A 17,539-nucleotide genomic window follows, 5' to 3' on the forward strand; every position below is an offset into this window, starting at 1 on the left:
TGTGTGTGTATAGTGTGTGTGTGTGTATAATGTGTGTGTGTGTGTATAATGTGTGTGTGTGTGTGTGTATAATGTGTGTATGTGTGTGTTGTAGTGTGTGTGTGTGTGTGTACACTGTGTGTGTGTGTGTGTACTATGTGTGAAGGCCCGGGTCCTTCAGAGAGTAATCAGAAAAGAACTATGTGGATTTTTTAGGGGAATGGGAAATAAAAATGTAGAATTTCTTCCAAGAAGTTCCGGGAAGTTTGGAAATTCCATTTGACACAGTGGCCAGTGTGTGTGTGTGTGTGTCTGTGTCTGTGTGTATATGGAGTGATGAAAGTGTGTGTATGTAGGGGGAACTGACGCACAGGAGGCAAGATAAATAGCATAACTTGAGACACTGCATGCTGACGTGTCAAACACACACAAACACCACTTCATGGATCACTGAAAAAAAAAAGTCTCTCCCACACACACTCTGAGCTTCCCAGTCCTATATCGAGTGTGTATTTGCATGCCATTGTGAGAATGTGAGAGTATATGTCTGACCCCAACAATGGGACAAAATGGCTTCGCTCTCACCTAGCCAGAGCTTAGACGGCAGGTATGTAATTTTTTTTCTCAGCCAGTAACGTGTAATAATATATCAGTGGGAACCTCATGTGTATGAATTATTATGGTGAACTTTGTCCCAGTGGAATTAGTTGGCACATTATGAACGGTGGATAATTAAAGCACTGACGAGCCAACCTGTCAGAGCTTTTCACCGTTCACACATGCATGGCTGACAATTACCAGAGTCTGGCCGACTGCGTGTTGTCACATCTGCACATTATGTAACGGCCTGGTGTGTACATGCTGTTCTAGACAATGTACCGTACATATGTGCATGAGTTGCACAAGTGGGAGGTGTTGCAAAGCAAGTCATACAAGCACGTATATACAGGTAGATCTATAATGTCAATCACACCCAAAAACAAGAACACACACACACACACACACACACTTTAACACACCTGTTGCTGTTGCAGGTGTAGTAAATCGACTGGGCTGATCTCTCCGTTGGTGTCTCCGTTAGACCCGCCCTCTCTACCTCCTCCTCCATCTGACTGGCTGCTGAGGCTGCTGACTCCGTTCTGGTTGGACGGCGTCGTTCGAATGGTCTCAGAGGCTGATTCCACCATCATCACTGGCACCTAAGAGGCAGGAGGGGGGGCAAGACAACACACAGATTGAACAAAAGTGAACTGGGCAGTTTGAGCAAAAAAGCCTGCTCCCATCTGAGTGAACAAACAAGGTAGGAAACTAAAGTAAACACACGCAGAGATAGAGAAGTGAATTGTGTGTGTTTATGTGCATGTGTGTGTGCATGTGTACTTTGTGAAAAGGGCTTTTGGTCATGAACCACCCACACACAAACATGCCCAAGTGGCCACAAAACAACACCTGTAGCAGACACTTTTTTTAAAACATGTTAATGTGTGTTGGGGAGCGTACACATGGATTAGGATCAGACGTGCAGCAAATCTAAACTGACAAGGCTGTTAATACGCCGCGATATAGTTAAATAACACAGACATTTCTCCAATAATCAGAGGTGGCATGTGTGCGCCGTGTGAGAGCCATGAGCAGGTTGGTCTTTGACAAAGATCTGTTTGATGCACCTTCATAGGGCCCCTCTAATTAGAGCGTGTTCCTTCCACAAAACCCCGACAAAACGAGACGTTCCTGGATGTGTTGTTGTTTTTGAGAAACAACGCCTCGCAAACACACAGGCGCATTTGCCATCGTTAGGAGCTTGAGCGTGGGAGAGAAGAGACACACACATACACGTACGTGTGCAGAACCCACACAAGGAAGTGAACACAAAACAAAACAAACCTTCATACAAGCATGCAGTCTGTGAACTCCTAATGACAAGCTCAATCTCGTCTTTCTGCCTTATCCTGTTTTAGAAATTAACGCACAGAAGCGTGTAGTTTTTAAGGGAAAAGTTCTAATGCTTTTATTTCAGCAACCCAGAGTGGGTACACAAAAACGCCATCGAGGCATTGTACCCGCTGTATGTGTGTGAATGCGGGCGCTTTTCAGAGGCGTACAACCCATGCCTTCTGGGGAAACAATAAAAGGCATTTCATGAGAGAATCTAACTTTTCTTTTCCTCTGAGGCAAGAGCAGGTAAACCACACACACACAAATACACGTGTGTGTGTATTTGTGTGCATATATTCTTTTTCTGACAGCAGGTGAGGGTGTGAGAGAGCGCTGGTGGCTCTGTTAATGGAATGCTGGCAGATGCTTGCTGAGGGACAGGGACCTGAGCATTTTTGTGTGTGTGGGATATAAGTGTGTGCAGGTGGACGGGCTGGTGGGTGTGCTAGAGAAAGGGTCAGTTCACCAAAATCCCCAAAAACATATTTTTTCACAAGTGGTGTCCACCCATGCAGATAGTTAGGTTTTTTTTCCCAAGGTTTTTGAGACACCTGCTACTGAAATTTCTGCTGTTGCCTCAATGGAGATGAAAAGAATTTTGTTTAGTGCTACTCAATACATTAAAAAAAATGACAATTAAAAAATTCTACAGCAAATTGTTTTTTCAGAAAAAAATCCCCAGGTTACTCTGAAATAAATGAGGTCTATGTTAAGAAATGTGTTTTCAGGAAAGACACAATGCTGTTGAGTTTTTGAAATAACATTTTTCAATTCTTTGAGCCACACAAACAAAATTCCATTCCCTATCATTGTACTGGGATAGCGTAAGACGTGTAAGGCAGATTTCTCAAGGCCTGGGCACATAAAAATAAAAAAGGAATCTGTATAGCTTGATACCACTGAGGGTAAATGACAAAACTGGTACTTTTTAAATTCTTGAACTTGTAAACACACAAAATGGAGCTTGAGGTCAGACTGGTTGTCAAATGTATTGTTATTTTAAATTTGGGTGAATTAAACTTTGCTTAAGGACAAATTTCACCAGTTCTCCAGAGTTCTCCCTTAACACAAAGCATGCGTGTGAAAACCACAAATCACACTGCGGTATTTTTCCTCCCCATTGACTCTCCTTTGTCTCCCTCCTGGCACCCATCCGCCTATGAAGTTAAGACTGAGAAGTAGAGCGTTATTGTGACATTTAAAGCTAGTCACTTAATCTCCAACCTCATTCCTCTTCCTTACACTTTCTCCCTTCTTCATTCTTCCTCCTTCCATCTCCTCCCGCCTTCGTCCAGACCCCTGCTAGGTCAAACTGCTCCCTGAGGTAATATTGTGAAGCAAGGCATAGTGCCGAGTGATCAACAGATCCCGCCTCACAGCCCCAGTGACTTTGCAGTGCAGTAGAAACTCCTCACATCATCACACGTCTCACTAAGCATGAATCACCGGCCTGCTATCTAGCCCACACTATACTGCATTTGTACTGTAATGTACTGTACGCCCATCTGCCTCTTACTCTTCCTCATTGACCTTATTAGCAATGAGGGGAAGAGAGATAAAGACAGACAGAGAGATAGAGCTCACAGGTGGACAAGGACCTAATGGCACGGTGGGGAGTTTGTGAAGAAGTGAGCGCATGCCCTCTCTTTCACACACGCAGACACACAAGCGGTGTGGTATGCTCGTCTAAAGGGTGTGTACTCTGTCATATCCTGTAATGGGTGTATATAAGCTGGTGTAATGGAGGTCGGGAAAAAGGCAGGGGCATAAATCTAGCCTGAAGTCTCTGATTAGGGCTATGATACACATACACACACACTGCTTTAAGTTTAAGTGTTTCTGGCAGCGAAGAGGAGCTGCCCGTGCAGAGGCCTGCCTCAACCCGCTACTCACTCTTTCTGTGTGTCTCTCTCTAGCTCGCTCTACATGCTCAGACCCCCTCCACCTGAACCCCTGACCTGAGAGTGCGTTAGGAGAGACATTCCCACTACCCCGAGGGGACCAAGCGAGGGAGGGAGGAGCGCAGATCAGAGAGATAAAGAATGCGTTTGGAGGAGAGGGAAATAAAAGGCCTCCTTTGCCTTCTAATTGGGATGGAGAAGAGAAGAGGGGAAATGGGACTCAACATGTTTCTGATGACTCTGGTGTATACGTGTGTGTGTTTGTCTAAGAGGCTGACACCTACCTTTGTACTGTAATGGATTAGCTAACAGCAAGCGCTAGGTGCCTGTGTTTATGTGTGCGTCTGGTGTGATTGATGAGTGGAGAGGAGCTGGGATGAGTCCTGTTTCGACATGTCAGCTTGTTCAGATGTTCCCAAAAAATTGAGCACTAATAATAATCAGAACTCTCCCTCTGGTTTCTTCCCACTGCTCTGGGTGTGTGGAGTTCAAACAAGCCGAGGCCAAATGCCCGGTGAGCTGGCTCACAACTGCTGACTCTCAGGCTTTGTTGGAGGGATTGGCTCTGTCAGATTCCTCCTGGTCACAGCTCGTCAGAACCATAAAGCCGGACCACTTTCACTTGTGTGTGTGTGTGTGTTTGTGCTGTAGTTTGTGTGGTGTGTGTGTGAGAGAGAGTTGTGTACAGTGTGTATTTATGTGTGCATCTGTGTTTACAGCAGCTTAGTGAGATAATAAGTCTTTATCATGTTATGCCTCATGTGGGAATATTTCCAGCAGTCCCAGAACGCCTGTTCTGTTTCCTCCGCCTTGCATCAGCTCGCAGGAACGCTGCTTATTAGGCAAAGAACTGAGGGAATAAGGGTGGGAGGGAGAGGTGGGAGAGGAGGGATGGGGTAAGGGAAAAAATGTCTGTACCAGTATCTACACTCCATCATCTATCTACTTTCATCTGTCTCTTGAATTATCTGTCTTTCTCCTACTCCCTGCATGCTGTCTTTCTCCCTCTGGTTATGCCTGGTAACTAGTGGCAGGTACAACCCTGGAAAACATCTAAGTTTTCACCCTGAAATAGAATCCATGTAGGTTATTTCTATGATCTTTGATAGTTCAATCAATATTTGTGAGCAAGAGGAACACTCTTCCCAGAGACAGAAATCTGAAAAATTGGAGCTCTAACCTGTTTTGTAATCAGGACACAGAATTTGGAGAAGCCTGTTCACAATGGGTGGCTGTGTGGATTCATAAAATATTTGGCTGTTACACCCAAAGGGGCTTTATTTTATAATAATTGACAGTCACGAACCAAAAAAAACACACATGAAAAAAATTACCAGGTTGCTGTCATTGTGTCCACAAAATGTCCTATTTACTGTCAGTGGAACCGCTACAGGGTCTGCCTCTTGAAAGCATCACAAAGGGTCTAAACTGTTTCATTTCTATGCTTTGACAGGGACATGAACACTGACATACACAGACAGATCAGAACTTAGTAAACACTTACACACCCATATTCTCACACTCGCACCCTACAAGCTGGCAAAGACTCCTCCACTAAATAAACAGTGACACTAGCCCTGAGGGAATCCTCTTTAACCCCAAACCCCAGAACAAACCCAACTATCAGGTCTGGGCTCTTGTGTCTCCATTAATCACTCTTTAGATTTATGTGTAAGAGGTGCAGCCAGAAACAATGAAAAGGAATGATAAAATAAAATGTCTGGTACATTGAGGCATTGTGTGTACATATGAAAACAGAAATAGGTAAACAAGGGTTGTACTATTAATGTTCCAGTAGTGATATGCCAGCAGTGACAATCGGAGAGAAAAAAGTGTCTTGTATAATCATGGTTTCAGGGCAGTTTCCAACACAGCTCTGCGCAAACTATATATCCTGCTAGTAAAGCACCTTCCTCATTATCTCTCCATGCAAGCAAATATTTGAATATTTAACTAACAAGGCTTTCTTGTGTGTGTCAAGACATGTTGATTTAACACCATCACCCTAAATGCAATTAAATGAATAAGTGACAGTTCATGAATTAAAGTAAATATGCATTGCTGCATCACTGTAATTCACTTGTTGCAAAAGTTTTTTTTTTTTTATTTAGTCAGTGAATTGCTAAGAATAATTCTGCATTTTATCTAATCTCAATACATTTGAAGTTTTGGATTTGTTCTGTTAGACATACAATACAAATGTATTAAAATAAACTGTTTAATCTAGGTTCAAAACTATATGTTCTTCTTTACTCTTCTGAAATGACAAAAGGGAGAAGGAGGATAGGAGGGATATCTGCGTGGCATTTCTGAGCTGACGTGTAGGGCCTATTAGCTTCAATAAAAAGAGAATGAGGTCAGAGGAAAGCTGAAGAAATAACACACACGTTCTCACACGAGCAAGCACACACGTAAAAAACATACTGCACAAATTCTTTTTCCACCACTTCCCTGTCCAAGTTTGGTTGTTTCCTCAGCAGCTGGCTGTTGCTACATGCTAGCCAGATTTGCAGCAGGATACCAGAGCAGAGCAGCCAGGTAGTCTTTTACACAGGGCTAAAGCTAGCAGCTAACAGCGCCGCCCCAGGCTACTCTGGCTGCCAGCCAGCGCTAACAGGTTGGCTAACAGCAAAGGGCTAATGCTAGATGTCTGCGGCTGCCCTGGCCCTGCTCCAGTGCTAACAGGTGAACTCCATTATCCCACAGACAGATAGTCAGTGAAATGTGGGCCAATATCTACTACTGGCTGGCTGGCTTCAAAGAGCATCTTCAACCCGGAGAGAGAGAAGCTAGCAGCACTGGCCTAATGTGTGACCTCCAGTGTGCTGTGCAGCTGGCTAATGAAGAAGCCAGTGCTGTTGTTGGGGAGTGGAGAGAAGGAGAGAGCGGCTCAGAGTGCAAATGATAAGAAGATCCCCTGCCATATAAACATGGGGAATTCTTCTACTTCTGCAGTACTGTCTGCCATATGGTGTTCAGTTTGTCTGAGTATCTCAGTGTGCGCATGTAGCCTCTGCATGTGTGCTTTTCTGTGCAGTGCCTGTACAGTATGTAACTTGGCCATTAAATATGGCCTCCCCCCCACAAACTCTTCTGGCATGTGTGTTCTGGTGTGGCGCTGCATCCAGTGTGCGCGCCAGGTTGTCGCTTGTCTGCTCGCCTGCCAGTTCTCTGAAGACAAAGTCCCTGTTTACAGAAGCCCATAAAGATTAGCCTCCCTCCGGTCAGGTGGGTTCTGGAGCCATAGGTAAACACACAGCACATTCCGCAACCGATGAGATCGCTCCGTATGTGTGTATGCGGGGCAAACATACACTCCTGCCTTTCACCTCGACCTTCCTTTTAGAGTGCAGTAAGTGATTTACCAGCTTGCAGACTGCTGTCTGTTCTAAATACTGAAGACAGACACAAAGATACACACACCTACACGTACACACACATCGCACACACAAATATTTGTAGAAGGAGCGGACTTCATGCACACCTCATTTATCTGAGCCTAAAATCACGGGTTGTACATTCCTTAAGAGGTAAGGCTTGCAAACGTGCGTGTGCGCATTCCCGTGTGCCAGTTGGAAATCATCCTGTGATCATGAGGATGAAAAATCCCTGCTTTCCCCTTCATCTCTCCCCTCTGTCCTGAGAGGTAATGGAGGCTGAGGTCAGGTTATGACAGTCCACACGGCTAATACTCAGATTGTATTTAACATGGTGGAACAGAGGTGAAGAGTGGAGGTGGACGAAGCGAGGGCAAGAGGGAGAGAAGCTTGGAAAAAGGCAACGTGCCTTTATTTGGATCTGAAACCAGCTAGAGCGCCGCGGAGCAATTAGCAGCTCTGTCCTAAGAGAGCTCTTTATTAGAATGACCTTCAGCATGAGGGGGGGGGAGGGAGATAGTGAGAGAAAGAGAAAGGGAGAAGAAGAAAGATTTTAAGAGAGACGGATGAAAATGTGTCAGTAGGGAAATGGACAAATGACATAAAGGTGAAATAGATGAGTAAACTGAGAGTTAAGTACATAGAGATTTAATTTTTGTATTTAAGCAACAAAAACCAGGATGACATCGGGGACAAGAATGAAATGTGTGTGTGTTTCCCTGCAGGTGCATGTGACCCGCCAAGAATACATGAATGCTCAGTTCTATTAACCATATAAGAAGCAAACTACCCTTTTAATTCACATAAAGAGAACCTACCACTCCAACAAGAAATTGCTCCATTATTGACACTGATATCCTCCAAACCAAATAAATTACTAACTTCCTAACTTTAATTACAAGGGACTTTATTGCGTGAAAAGACAAATTTGTGGAAGAAATAGAAAGAGGAAGTATATTTTCTGAGGAGGTAAATTTGTTGTAGTTGCCTTAAGGTGAGACGTAATTTCATTTATAATCAGAATTTGCATTATAAGGAAGATAAAGTAAATAGATTTAATATTACCTAAAAATGAGCAACAGTGACTTACAATAATAAAGGGTTACAATGGATTTAAAAAATGGTGGTGTAAAAAATATAAATAAATATATATCAAAGTGGACATGATATAATTTTATACATCGGCTTTCAAGTCGGGCACTTTGCATTTCCTAGTTAATTAATAGATTGGATCAGAGCGAGTTTAATCAAATATAATTGAATAAGTCCACAGTAAAAACAGGCCAGACTTTAAAGGAGACATGCGGAGAAAATGATAGCATGTCCACTTTTCAAATTAATTGAATTTTAGTACTTTTGAACTTGGTCCAAGCTGTTACAGAGGTAATTAATTCACATTCTATCCAAAAGTGCTAAAACAAGATGATATCCCTGAGCATTCAGTCTGGGTACACACACACACACACATTTTTTCTTTCAAAAGAGCTAAATAAAAATCAACACTGTTGCACACCAATGACAGTCTATAATGTATTCCATGTAATTGTTAGTTTTCTGTTCTTCTTTCTCTTTTCTCCTTACTTTTGTCTTACAGGCCACAACTAAAATATTAATAATTTCTAAGGCGGTTCTCATTGTATTAAAAAATGTCTCCTTTATAATTTATCAGAGAAAGAAAAATCTTTGTTATAGTGACAAGCATACTAATTAATAGAAGTAGAAGGAACATTGAGAGAAGTCATACTAATTTGGAACATGCTAATATTAATAGAATAATTTATGGCGCAGTATAAATAAATTAATAGAGTATTTCGTTTGAAAAAGGGATGCCTTCAATTCAATTTAGGAGAAAAGAGTAAAAAAAATGTCTGCCTCTTGGACAAGGACATTAATAGCAGTGCTCTATCACCAGATGAGAAAAGGAAGAGACAAACTAAACATGCACTGCTCACTTTTAAAATGCATCAATATTTTAGTCAGCTAATGAAAATTGGATGAGCAACACTTGTATTTCCTCCCTTGTTATTTTCATTTGCTGTTTAAGGACTTTTTCACTGGTAAATTTGTGCAGAATCTGCGAAAGGCAAAACATTGAGGAGTTTTTTTTTCTCTTTAAATGAGATGCCTCTTACTCTTCCCATTGGTTTCATGTAAAACTAACAGCTGTGTGCCAGGCAGTGGGTGAGAGAGGCAGAGAAATAGAAGAAGCGAGAGAGAGAGAGAGTAACAAAGACAGAGAGTGAGAGAGAGAGAAGTGGACTGGGTCATTACCATCCTTATTACTCCTCATTAAAATACACCCATCACAAAGACATTCTGCTGTGTGTGTGTGTTTGTGTGTGCGTGCGTGCCTGCGCGCATATGCATGTGACCGAGCAAGTGCATGCGCGTGTTTCTGGTGTTCCTGATGTGCACATGTGCGTCCTTATGCAAAAGTGACAAAAAAAGAACAATATAATTGGAGAAATGTACGCAGTAATAATAGGTATTCAGAAAATGATAATTCATATTAAACAGGGTGCACAAAGTCAGCCTCATTTGCATGTTTTAGATTATATGCATTTCAAAAGTAATTTCCGCAGGGCATATGAATGACATTAATTCCCGGGCGGGTTCTGCTATAGACCTCAAACTATCAAACACTCAAACATTTAACAGATGAAAAAAAGAGGGAGCTGGTGCCTTGGCAAGGGGAGATTTCAAGGTTAAAGTATCTAAATGTGAATTTTTAAACTTCTGTCTTGGTTTGTTTAAAGTTGCTCCACAGCCAGACTACGAGTTCCATTAATTTGGAGATTCAGTAAACCACAGATGTTTTTTTTTCTTACTCAGCTGTATGTGTGCATATGTGTGTGTTTGTGTAGGTGTGTGCGGGTGTGCATGTGTGTGCGTGTTTTCCTGTACCAGTCTGAGAAAGACACCTCTCCTCTTAATCCACCACCATTTCCTCAGCAATAAGCCTGAATTGGTCTGACTCACTTGAGTGAGTCATGTGCTTGTGTCACTCCAGAACCAGACTAACGCGATCCAACAAAGAGAAAGAAATGACGGAGCTCCAAGAGCCCACATTAACTGACCCTAACTGATGGAGGGGAAAAGAAGAAGTGATGAAAAGAATGAGAAAAAGCATGTGGCGAAGGGAGGGGGACAGGGACAATGGGAAGAGCGGGGAGAAGGAGAGACAGACAGAGGGTTCCCTCTCCTCGTCTGTTAATGCTGAGAGGAAGACCCAGGGGCAGGAAACAGACTGGATGAATGTGTGATTCCAGTGGAAAACTCTGGATGCCATGGACAACATTCCTCTCTTATTAGGGAATCTGGTCTGCAGCCATATTATAGCGCCTGACTCATTACTGCGTATGTGTGCGTCTATCAGACAGACACACATCGCGCACACACACACACACACACACACACAATCAAGATGTTCCCCACCTGTTATTCTCGCTAACTTTTGGCAAAGGCACAAAGTCATAGCTAGAGAAGAGGGGAAAATAGCGAGAAGAAAGTGTATAGGACAGGAAAACTAAAGCACTCGGCATGTCTGTGTCTTGTTTGTGGTTTGTCTTCATCTGTAAACAGAGCTGCTGCTGCGAGTACGTTAGCGTGTCATTATCTCATTAAGGATTGATGGCTTCTGCACAGAGGGTTCAAACTGTTTTGCTTGTGATCGTTCAACGACTGATGTTGTACAAACACAACAACCACAAAACACACATATCCTACAGTGCTGCCGACGTGAACAGATGCAAGTAGATGGAAGCAAAAAGTCTTGTCACTTAATTGACACACGTACTTATTTAACAGAATCCCTGTCAGTGTGTGTAAATCTAAGAAACACAGATTTTAAGAAAATACATTGATGGACAAAAGTGGCACTTCTCCCTCTTCATCGCTGCCTCCCTCTCCTGTCACTGTGTCCCCTGGCCACCTTTTTTTGTTGCTGATGTTTAAGCACTCTCAATGATGTGAAGCATTTTGTGTAAGCAGACTTCAGAGAGTATAGGGGGGAGTGAGGAGGAGTGGGGGAGCATATCTAGGGGCAATAAAAGTGGGCTAATTGGGGCCTGGGAAACATGTTTGTTTTCACGCTTGTTCTTTTTTCCCCTCCTTTCATTTTTTTCCCAGCCAGTCATAGCAGATCTGTTCATCTGAGAAGGACGAACGGAGAAAGAAAAGAGGATTAGATTCTGTAAGACACAAATCGTTGCACACACATACACGTATGGATGTGCAACTGCGCTCACACGGACACATACACAGACTAGATTTAACATGCCATGAGGAAGCCGTAGAGTGTGTCTATTGAACAAGATCTGTCTGTCTTAACCAAATGACCAACAGGGTGCAGTGCCCTCCATTGGTCCACTCACGCCTTATCAATACACCGCTGCTCGGCCTATTCAGCAGCAAAGAGCTTTCCTATGGCTGCAGCTCAACGCTGGATCAATGTTATGAGCAATGCAGACAAACTGCTGCTAAACAGACTGGCCCCTGCCTCGAGAGGCCCGTCACCGTACCGGCTCCCCCAGGCTTGGATCGTTCGCCTAATGGAGGTCTCCGCCGGGGCCCCAGAGGGCCCCTTACTACCAAACAGGCCCCCAAGGATTCAACCCCCTTCTCTCCTCAATCTCTCTCTCTCTGTCATCCCCCTATCCCTCAATCGTTTCTCCATCCACATGGTGGTATCGACCTCTGCCTCTTTAATCAACAGCGCTGAATTATCCTTATGTGTGAATTTGCCTGTGTTCACAACATTCATACTAATATGGAGTGTATGTGTTTCAACTGCTGACTGTAAAAGTCCAGCTTGACTATTTCAGGTAGTGAAAAAGGCAGGAAAAAAATTCCCTCTCTCTCTCACCCTCCCCCTGAACGTTGCTGGGATCCCTCACCACATGACTCCTGACTAGTCATTCTCCTCGCCCCAGCATTTGTCTACTTTAATAACAGTGAAAATAGCAAGAGATGAAAAAAGAGCGATGGAAAGAACCTGCATATTTGTCATTTCCGATTGTTTACCTTTTTCACGGCAAATTGATTTTTACATCTCCTGTTACTGGAAGCTCTCTGGGCTCGACTGCCAGGCCTGTCTGGCTCTGGCCTCAGCTGCCAAGCCCGTCTCTGGGCTTTATGACCTGGCTCTGGGAAGGACTTTTAAAGCTTTCAACTCACAAGTCATTTCAATGATACAATACTGCTTTTGTCCTAACCACCTTTGTTGTTTTCTTTCTCTCCCTGCCGCCTCTCACTCTCTCTTTCTTTTCTTCTCTTTTCATCTCTCATTCCTAAAGCCTTTTTCACTGGCTGCGAGTGTGAGCCAAAAAAGACTGGTCTTTTTCTTGTCCGTACCTGTTTGTTTGCAGAAAAGGTGGACTTGTTGCATCATGACGGGTTGACAATCAAACAGACAAGACGTGCTATACAGTAGGACATACACACACTAAAACCCTCCAGCTGACATTTAAGGCTCGGTGTGGGGCGAGCCTGGTTGAAGCAGGCTAGAGTTTCGCTGTGGTGGCTGGGCGGTGCGCTGTGGTTCGGATCTTCCTGGGTTCTGGTAGGACTGAGGTTTGCCTGCAGGGACCTCCAGTGAGCCAGGCAGCAGGCCTGAGCTAAACTGAGGCCAGAGCCAGAAATAGTCTCCAGCGCAGAGGGCAGGCCTAATGGTGTGTTTGTAAGGGCGAACCCAAACAAACAACCTGCAGTTTGAATTGAAGGACTAAGTAAGGCTCAGGCCAGATGCTGTCGGACGGGAGAAACACACACAAACACGCGCAAACACACAGCGAGTATGTATACAGAACAGCAGGGGCTGAAATAGACTTAAAAGAAGAGCACCACGTACCTCCAGACTAAAGTCATGGCACACAGCCTCAGCACCGTGCACATGCCTGGACTCCCGCTTTGCCCACAACCTTTGTGTGTGTGTGTTTGTGTGAGTGTGTGTGTACTCCTGCTCTGTTCCACAATTTCTCCCCATATTCACACTAATGAGAGAAAACGGCCAGAAAACCTCTTTTATAATTACTCCCCAAGGAGCGAGGTTTCAGCATGGCCATGGTGCATAAACAAATACATGCTCACACACACCCACACACTCACACACACACACATGCCAATACATGTGAAACAGCATGAGACTGACATTTAAATGTGTTCACCTGTTGAAAAGTGTGTGTATGGGAGCACATGAATGAGAGAATAATAACGGTATTATGGAAGTATCATATCACTATGGAAGGTAAGGACATCTGGTGATTAGAACTCAAACAAGTAATTGAATGTGTGCATGTGTGTGTGTGTGAACATGTAATAAAGGGCATTTTGTAAATAAACATTAACACCATTCACCTCACAATTAGACCCTTCTCAATGTCGCCTACACACAGTGGTTGAACTCATTCCAGTCTCTTGTAATGACAAATCTAAATGGAGCTTTGCCATAAAAATGCTAGCCTTGCTTTATGTGAGTTTGTGTGGTAGCGTGTGCGTGAGCGTGCGTGTGCCTGAACAAGAGAGGAGGAGACTGACAGAGAGATAATGGGGCAAACATAAGGTCAATGTTTTTATGAAATCGCTGTCTTTGTCATACTGCATCAGTTCTGACTTTTCTGCATTTAATAGCGCCTTTAATTCAGCCAATGTTAGCCTGCAGCAGCTTTTAACAACTACACAACAATAGTCTTATTCAGCACACACACACCCACACACACACACACACTATATTTAAAAACCTGCTCACACTCAGACAAAGAAGCAGAGATATACGACAAAATCAGGCAATCATTTTCTTTCTGTCTGAGAATGAATAGTTGGGAAGGGAGTCTTTGAGACGCGCACACACTCCCTGCCCAGTGTTTGTGGTGGCGGAGCACAGCTGGTAACATCTGGATGTATTTTAGAAGTGTTTACATTTCCAAAATGCTGAAAAACTACACAGAAAGAGAGAGACAGAATTCTGAAAAACACTACAGGTGCCAGAAGTGTAATAAAGAAAGGAGCAAGTCCCAAAAGAAGATTGTTTAAAATCTATCACAGTGGAGTTAGTTCACTTACACACACACATGCTCATAACCGTTGGCCAATTGCAGTTATTGCCATAATCCTAGTCCAACAATAACTGACATCTGGTGCACTAATTGGCAGACTACAGCTTCTCCGTCTGAGGTTTGTCCCATCAAGCTTCCCTTACTGTAGCTGCTTGAAGGAAAACTGAGACTTTGCGCTTCAGCTTCACTACGCGCCGTGTCTTTTACTGCTTACCAGCTGACAACCACTCTTACGCACTCACCGCCACACACACAACACAGCAGTTTCCGCTGACATACACACACACACGCAGATGTATGACTATAGACACACACACAAAAAACAGCTGCATTTCCATTTTACTTCCCCTAAATGACGAAAACACAAAAACAGTTGGACTTCATTCAGTCTAATCAAAGCTGACATCGAGTACATCTCTGTGAGGTGACGTCAACAATGAACACACATACACATGCACACACACATATAGAGTCTATAGGATGTAATTTCAGTGATTGGGTGTAATTTACTAGTGTAAGTTGAAACCAGACAGGGCAACTAGAGTGATCCCTGCCAGATCAAAAACAAACCATACACAATGGGGTGGGGGGGTTATACACACACACTCGTGCACAGGCATATACTGAAGGTATGCTTCAGTATATTAACACACTCACAGTGACTTGTATTCTTTTGGATAGAAAAAGGTGTGTGTATGTGAGTTGTTACAAAATGGTGATGTGCTTGAATTCACAAGAAATGAGTATTTGAATATTGTCCCACGCAAAGTGTCCTTGGGATCACTCTAATCCTCTCAGGTATGCCACTTTCCCATGGTCCAACCTAACCTCAGCACACACACACGCACACACAGGGGAGATTATTAAAGCGACCTCGTGGCACATGGAGGTTCCTGATGGATTTAACATCAGGAATGATTGTTAACTTTTAGGACTAAAAAGACTTGGAGTGACTCCTGAGAAAAAAACGGAGCTCTTAGCCAGACACATGGATCACATGACAACTGGGCCGCAGCAGCAGGGACCCCTGGGAAAACGGCACAGTGCCATCTCTCAGATCACACAGACTCAGGAGCCAAGCAGCAGTAATGACGCTGTGCAGCTCTATCATATTTAGGTATGAATATACCATTCACATGTATAGAAGGTTGAAGTGGTTTTGACGTGAATATGTGCATCACAGTCAAGTGGTTAAAAAAAAAAAGGAAAAGATAATCACCGTGAAATAAATTAAACCTATTAAGAGGAACATATGCTCAAGGTGACAGAAGAAATTAATTTGGCTCAACTATTGAGACCCATACCTCCACCCCGCTATAGGATTTCTACCAAACTAATTATCACGCTCCACTTTCAGAAATAATAAGGAAAGTACTTAATAGGTTAGGATTCACCCCTGCATTCATATGTCCATTTAACATCCCTGCTTTCATGCCCACACACTCTTGCCTTAATGCAATTTCACATCCGTGATTTAAAATAGGGGAAGGAATTATATTTCAAGTGGTGTCAGGATTAGAATATACAAGCAGTGATATTAAAATACTGTAAGGTCTTCTGTGTGTGCGTCGAGCCTTTGTGAGTGGCTGAAGCGGAGGTAAAGATGTTAAATAATGTTTTTGTCACAGTTTAGGACGACGGAGGAATTACAATGAAACTACAGATCGCTGATTAGTCTACTCTCACTGTATATTAATTTAGTTTCCTCTCTGCTTTCTGCTGGTTAGGAGTTTAATTTTTAAACAGAGCACAGATATGAAAAGACCCCCAAGTGTGTGCTCCTACACCAGCAACTGGAGTCTGTTTATCTAGTCAGCCATTTGCTCCAATTATAACAACATCCAAATGCAACTATTGTTTCATTTCAAACATTCTTAAAAATTAACTTACTTGTGCATCACTGAATTAGCATTTCAGTGCCCCCGGCTATGGAGAAAGTGCGAAGTCAAAATGCAGGTTAGGCCAGTTTTATTCATTATCAGTGCAACAAAAGTTATGCATAAAATAAAGGAATAGAAAGATTGAGCAAGCCCTTAAGATGATCAAAATTATGTTTTTCATTAGTTATTTTTCAAAGAATTCACGCATTTGCGAGGATCTTTCTGTGAGCTGCAGTGCTTTTTTTTTTCTTTGACATATACCCTCCTGTCCTTTGCTTATTTCTCCCTGTGAGATATGTCGCTAAGCCCCGTGTTGCCGTAATTTTATGCCCTGTAAAGAGGTTGGAACAGGGTGCAAGTCAGGAAGAGAAAAGGAGTCGATATACCGATGAAGTCTGAAAGGATTACTATATGCCACTTCCTCTGAGTACAGCTCACAACACAGAGTATATTCCACACACACGGGCACAAACCCCATCTCCAAAGGCATCAGCTGAGCTACTGTCAGAAACATCAAAATAAAAGAATTAAATAAAAGAATTGTAAAAATATGGAGAGACTGAGAGGGAGAGGTCTATTAAACGCTGTGGTTTTCTATTAAACTCTAGTGGAGGCGGGGGAGAAAAGGGGAAGAGAAGTTCACATTATCTAAGAGAATTCCAATTAACACTCTCCCCCTCAGTAATTAGCTACTAAAATAGCTAGCGAACAAACCCAAAATCCCAACCCTGACGCCACCGCGCTGCCTAATTAATTCTCAAATCAGGAGCATCCGATGCAGAAAAGAACCTGAGTTATAGATGACGGACAGACTGGTCAGAATAAACCACGAGGACTACTGTTAAAGTGTAAATAAAGAATTAAAAAAAGCAAGTAGCTGTCTGTTTTTATTCCATTCCAGTTTTCATTTCCGCTATGTTCCTGTGTTACTTTTTCTTGTGGACGTTTAAAATACTGTGGTAGACTTACTGTAACAGAACTAGAGAGGAGCTAATTAATAGATACAATTTAGTCAGAGACAAAAGCAAATATACCTCTATGTGGAATAAGAGTTAAATAAGTGAGATAAAATAGCAGATATGAAATAAAAAAAGTAGCACACTGAGCTACATAGGCCGAACAAAATGAAGGGAGGGAGGGAAAGCTGAAGCGAGGGACATAGCCAGAAAAGCAGATATCTTTTAGCCGTCTGCCGCTCATTTGCTTCCTCACACTGGTCAGTTCTTCCACTGCTTAATGCAAACAGATGAGGCCTTTTCTCGCTCTTTTTCCAAATCCTTTCTTTTTAACGGTGGCTTCTTGGCCTCTGCAGTAACGTCAGCACAGCGTCTATTAAAACAGCATGTGTCCCAGACTGCTACACACACACACACACACACACACACACACACACACACACACTGCGTCCTCCCACA

General features: G+C 43.0%; 1 protein-coding gene across 1 annotated transcript in view; it reads right to left on the minus strand.

Moving 5' to 3' along the window:
- foxp4 (forkhead box P4) overlaps positions 1-17,539 on the minus strand; it is a gene marked incomplete in the record, with an annotated part of 89,073 nt that overhangs the window by 55,667 nt on the left and 15,867 nt on the right. The window contains 1 exon segment of the mRNA XM_035662162.1: positions 999-1,178. Within this exon segment, the coding sequence (XP_035518055.1) occupies positions 999-1,169 (171 nt within the window).

Source organism: Morone saxatilis, unplaced genomic scaffold, assembly GCF_004916995.1.
Source record: "Morone saxatilis isolate NCDOM2014 unplaced genomic scaffold, NCSU_SB_2.0 Contig18, whole genome shotgun sequence".
Taxonomy (NCBI): domain Eukaryota; kingdom Metazoa; phylum Chordata; class Actinopteri; family Moronidae; genus Morone; species Morone saxatilis.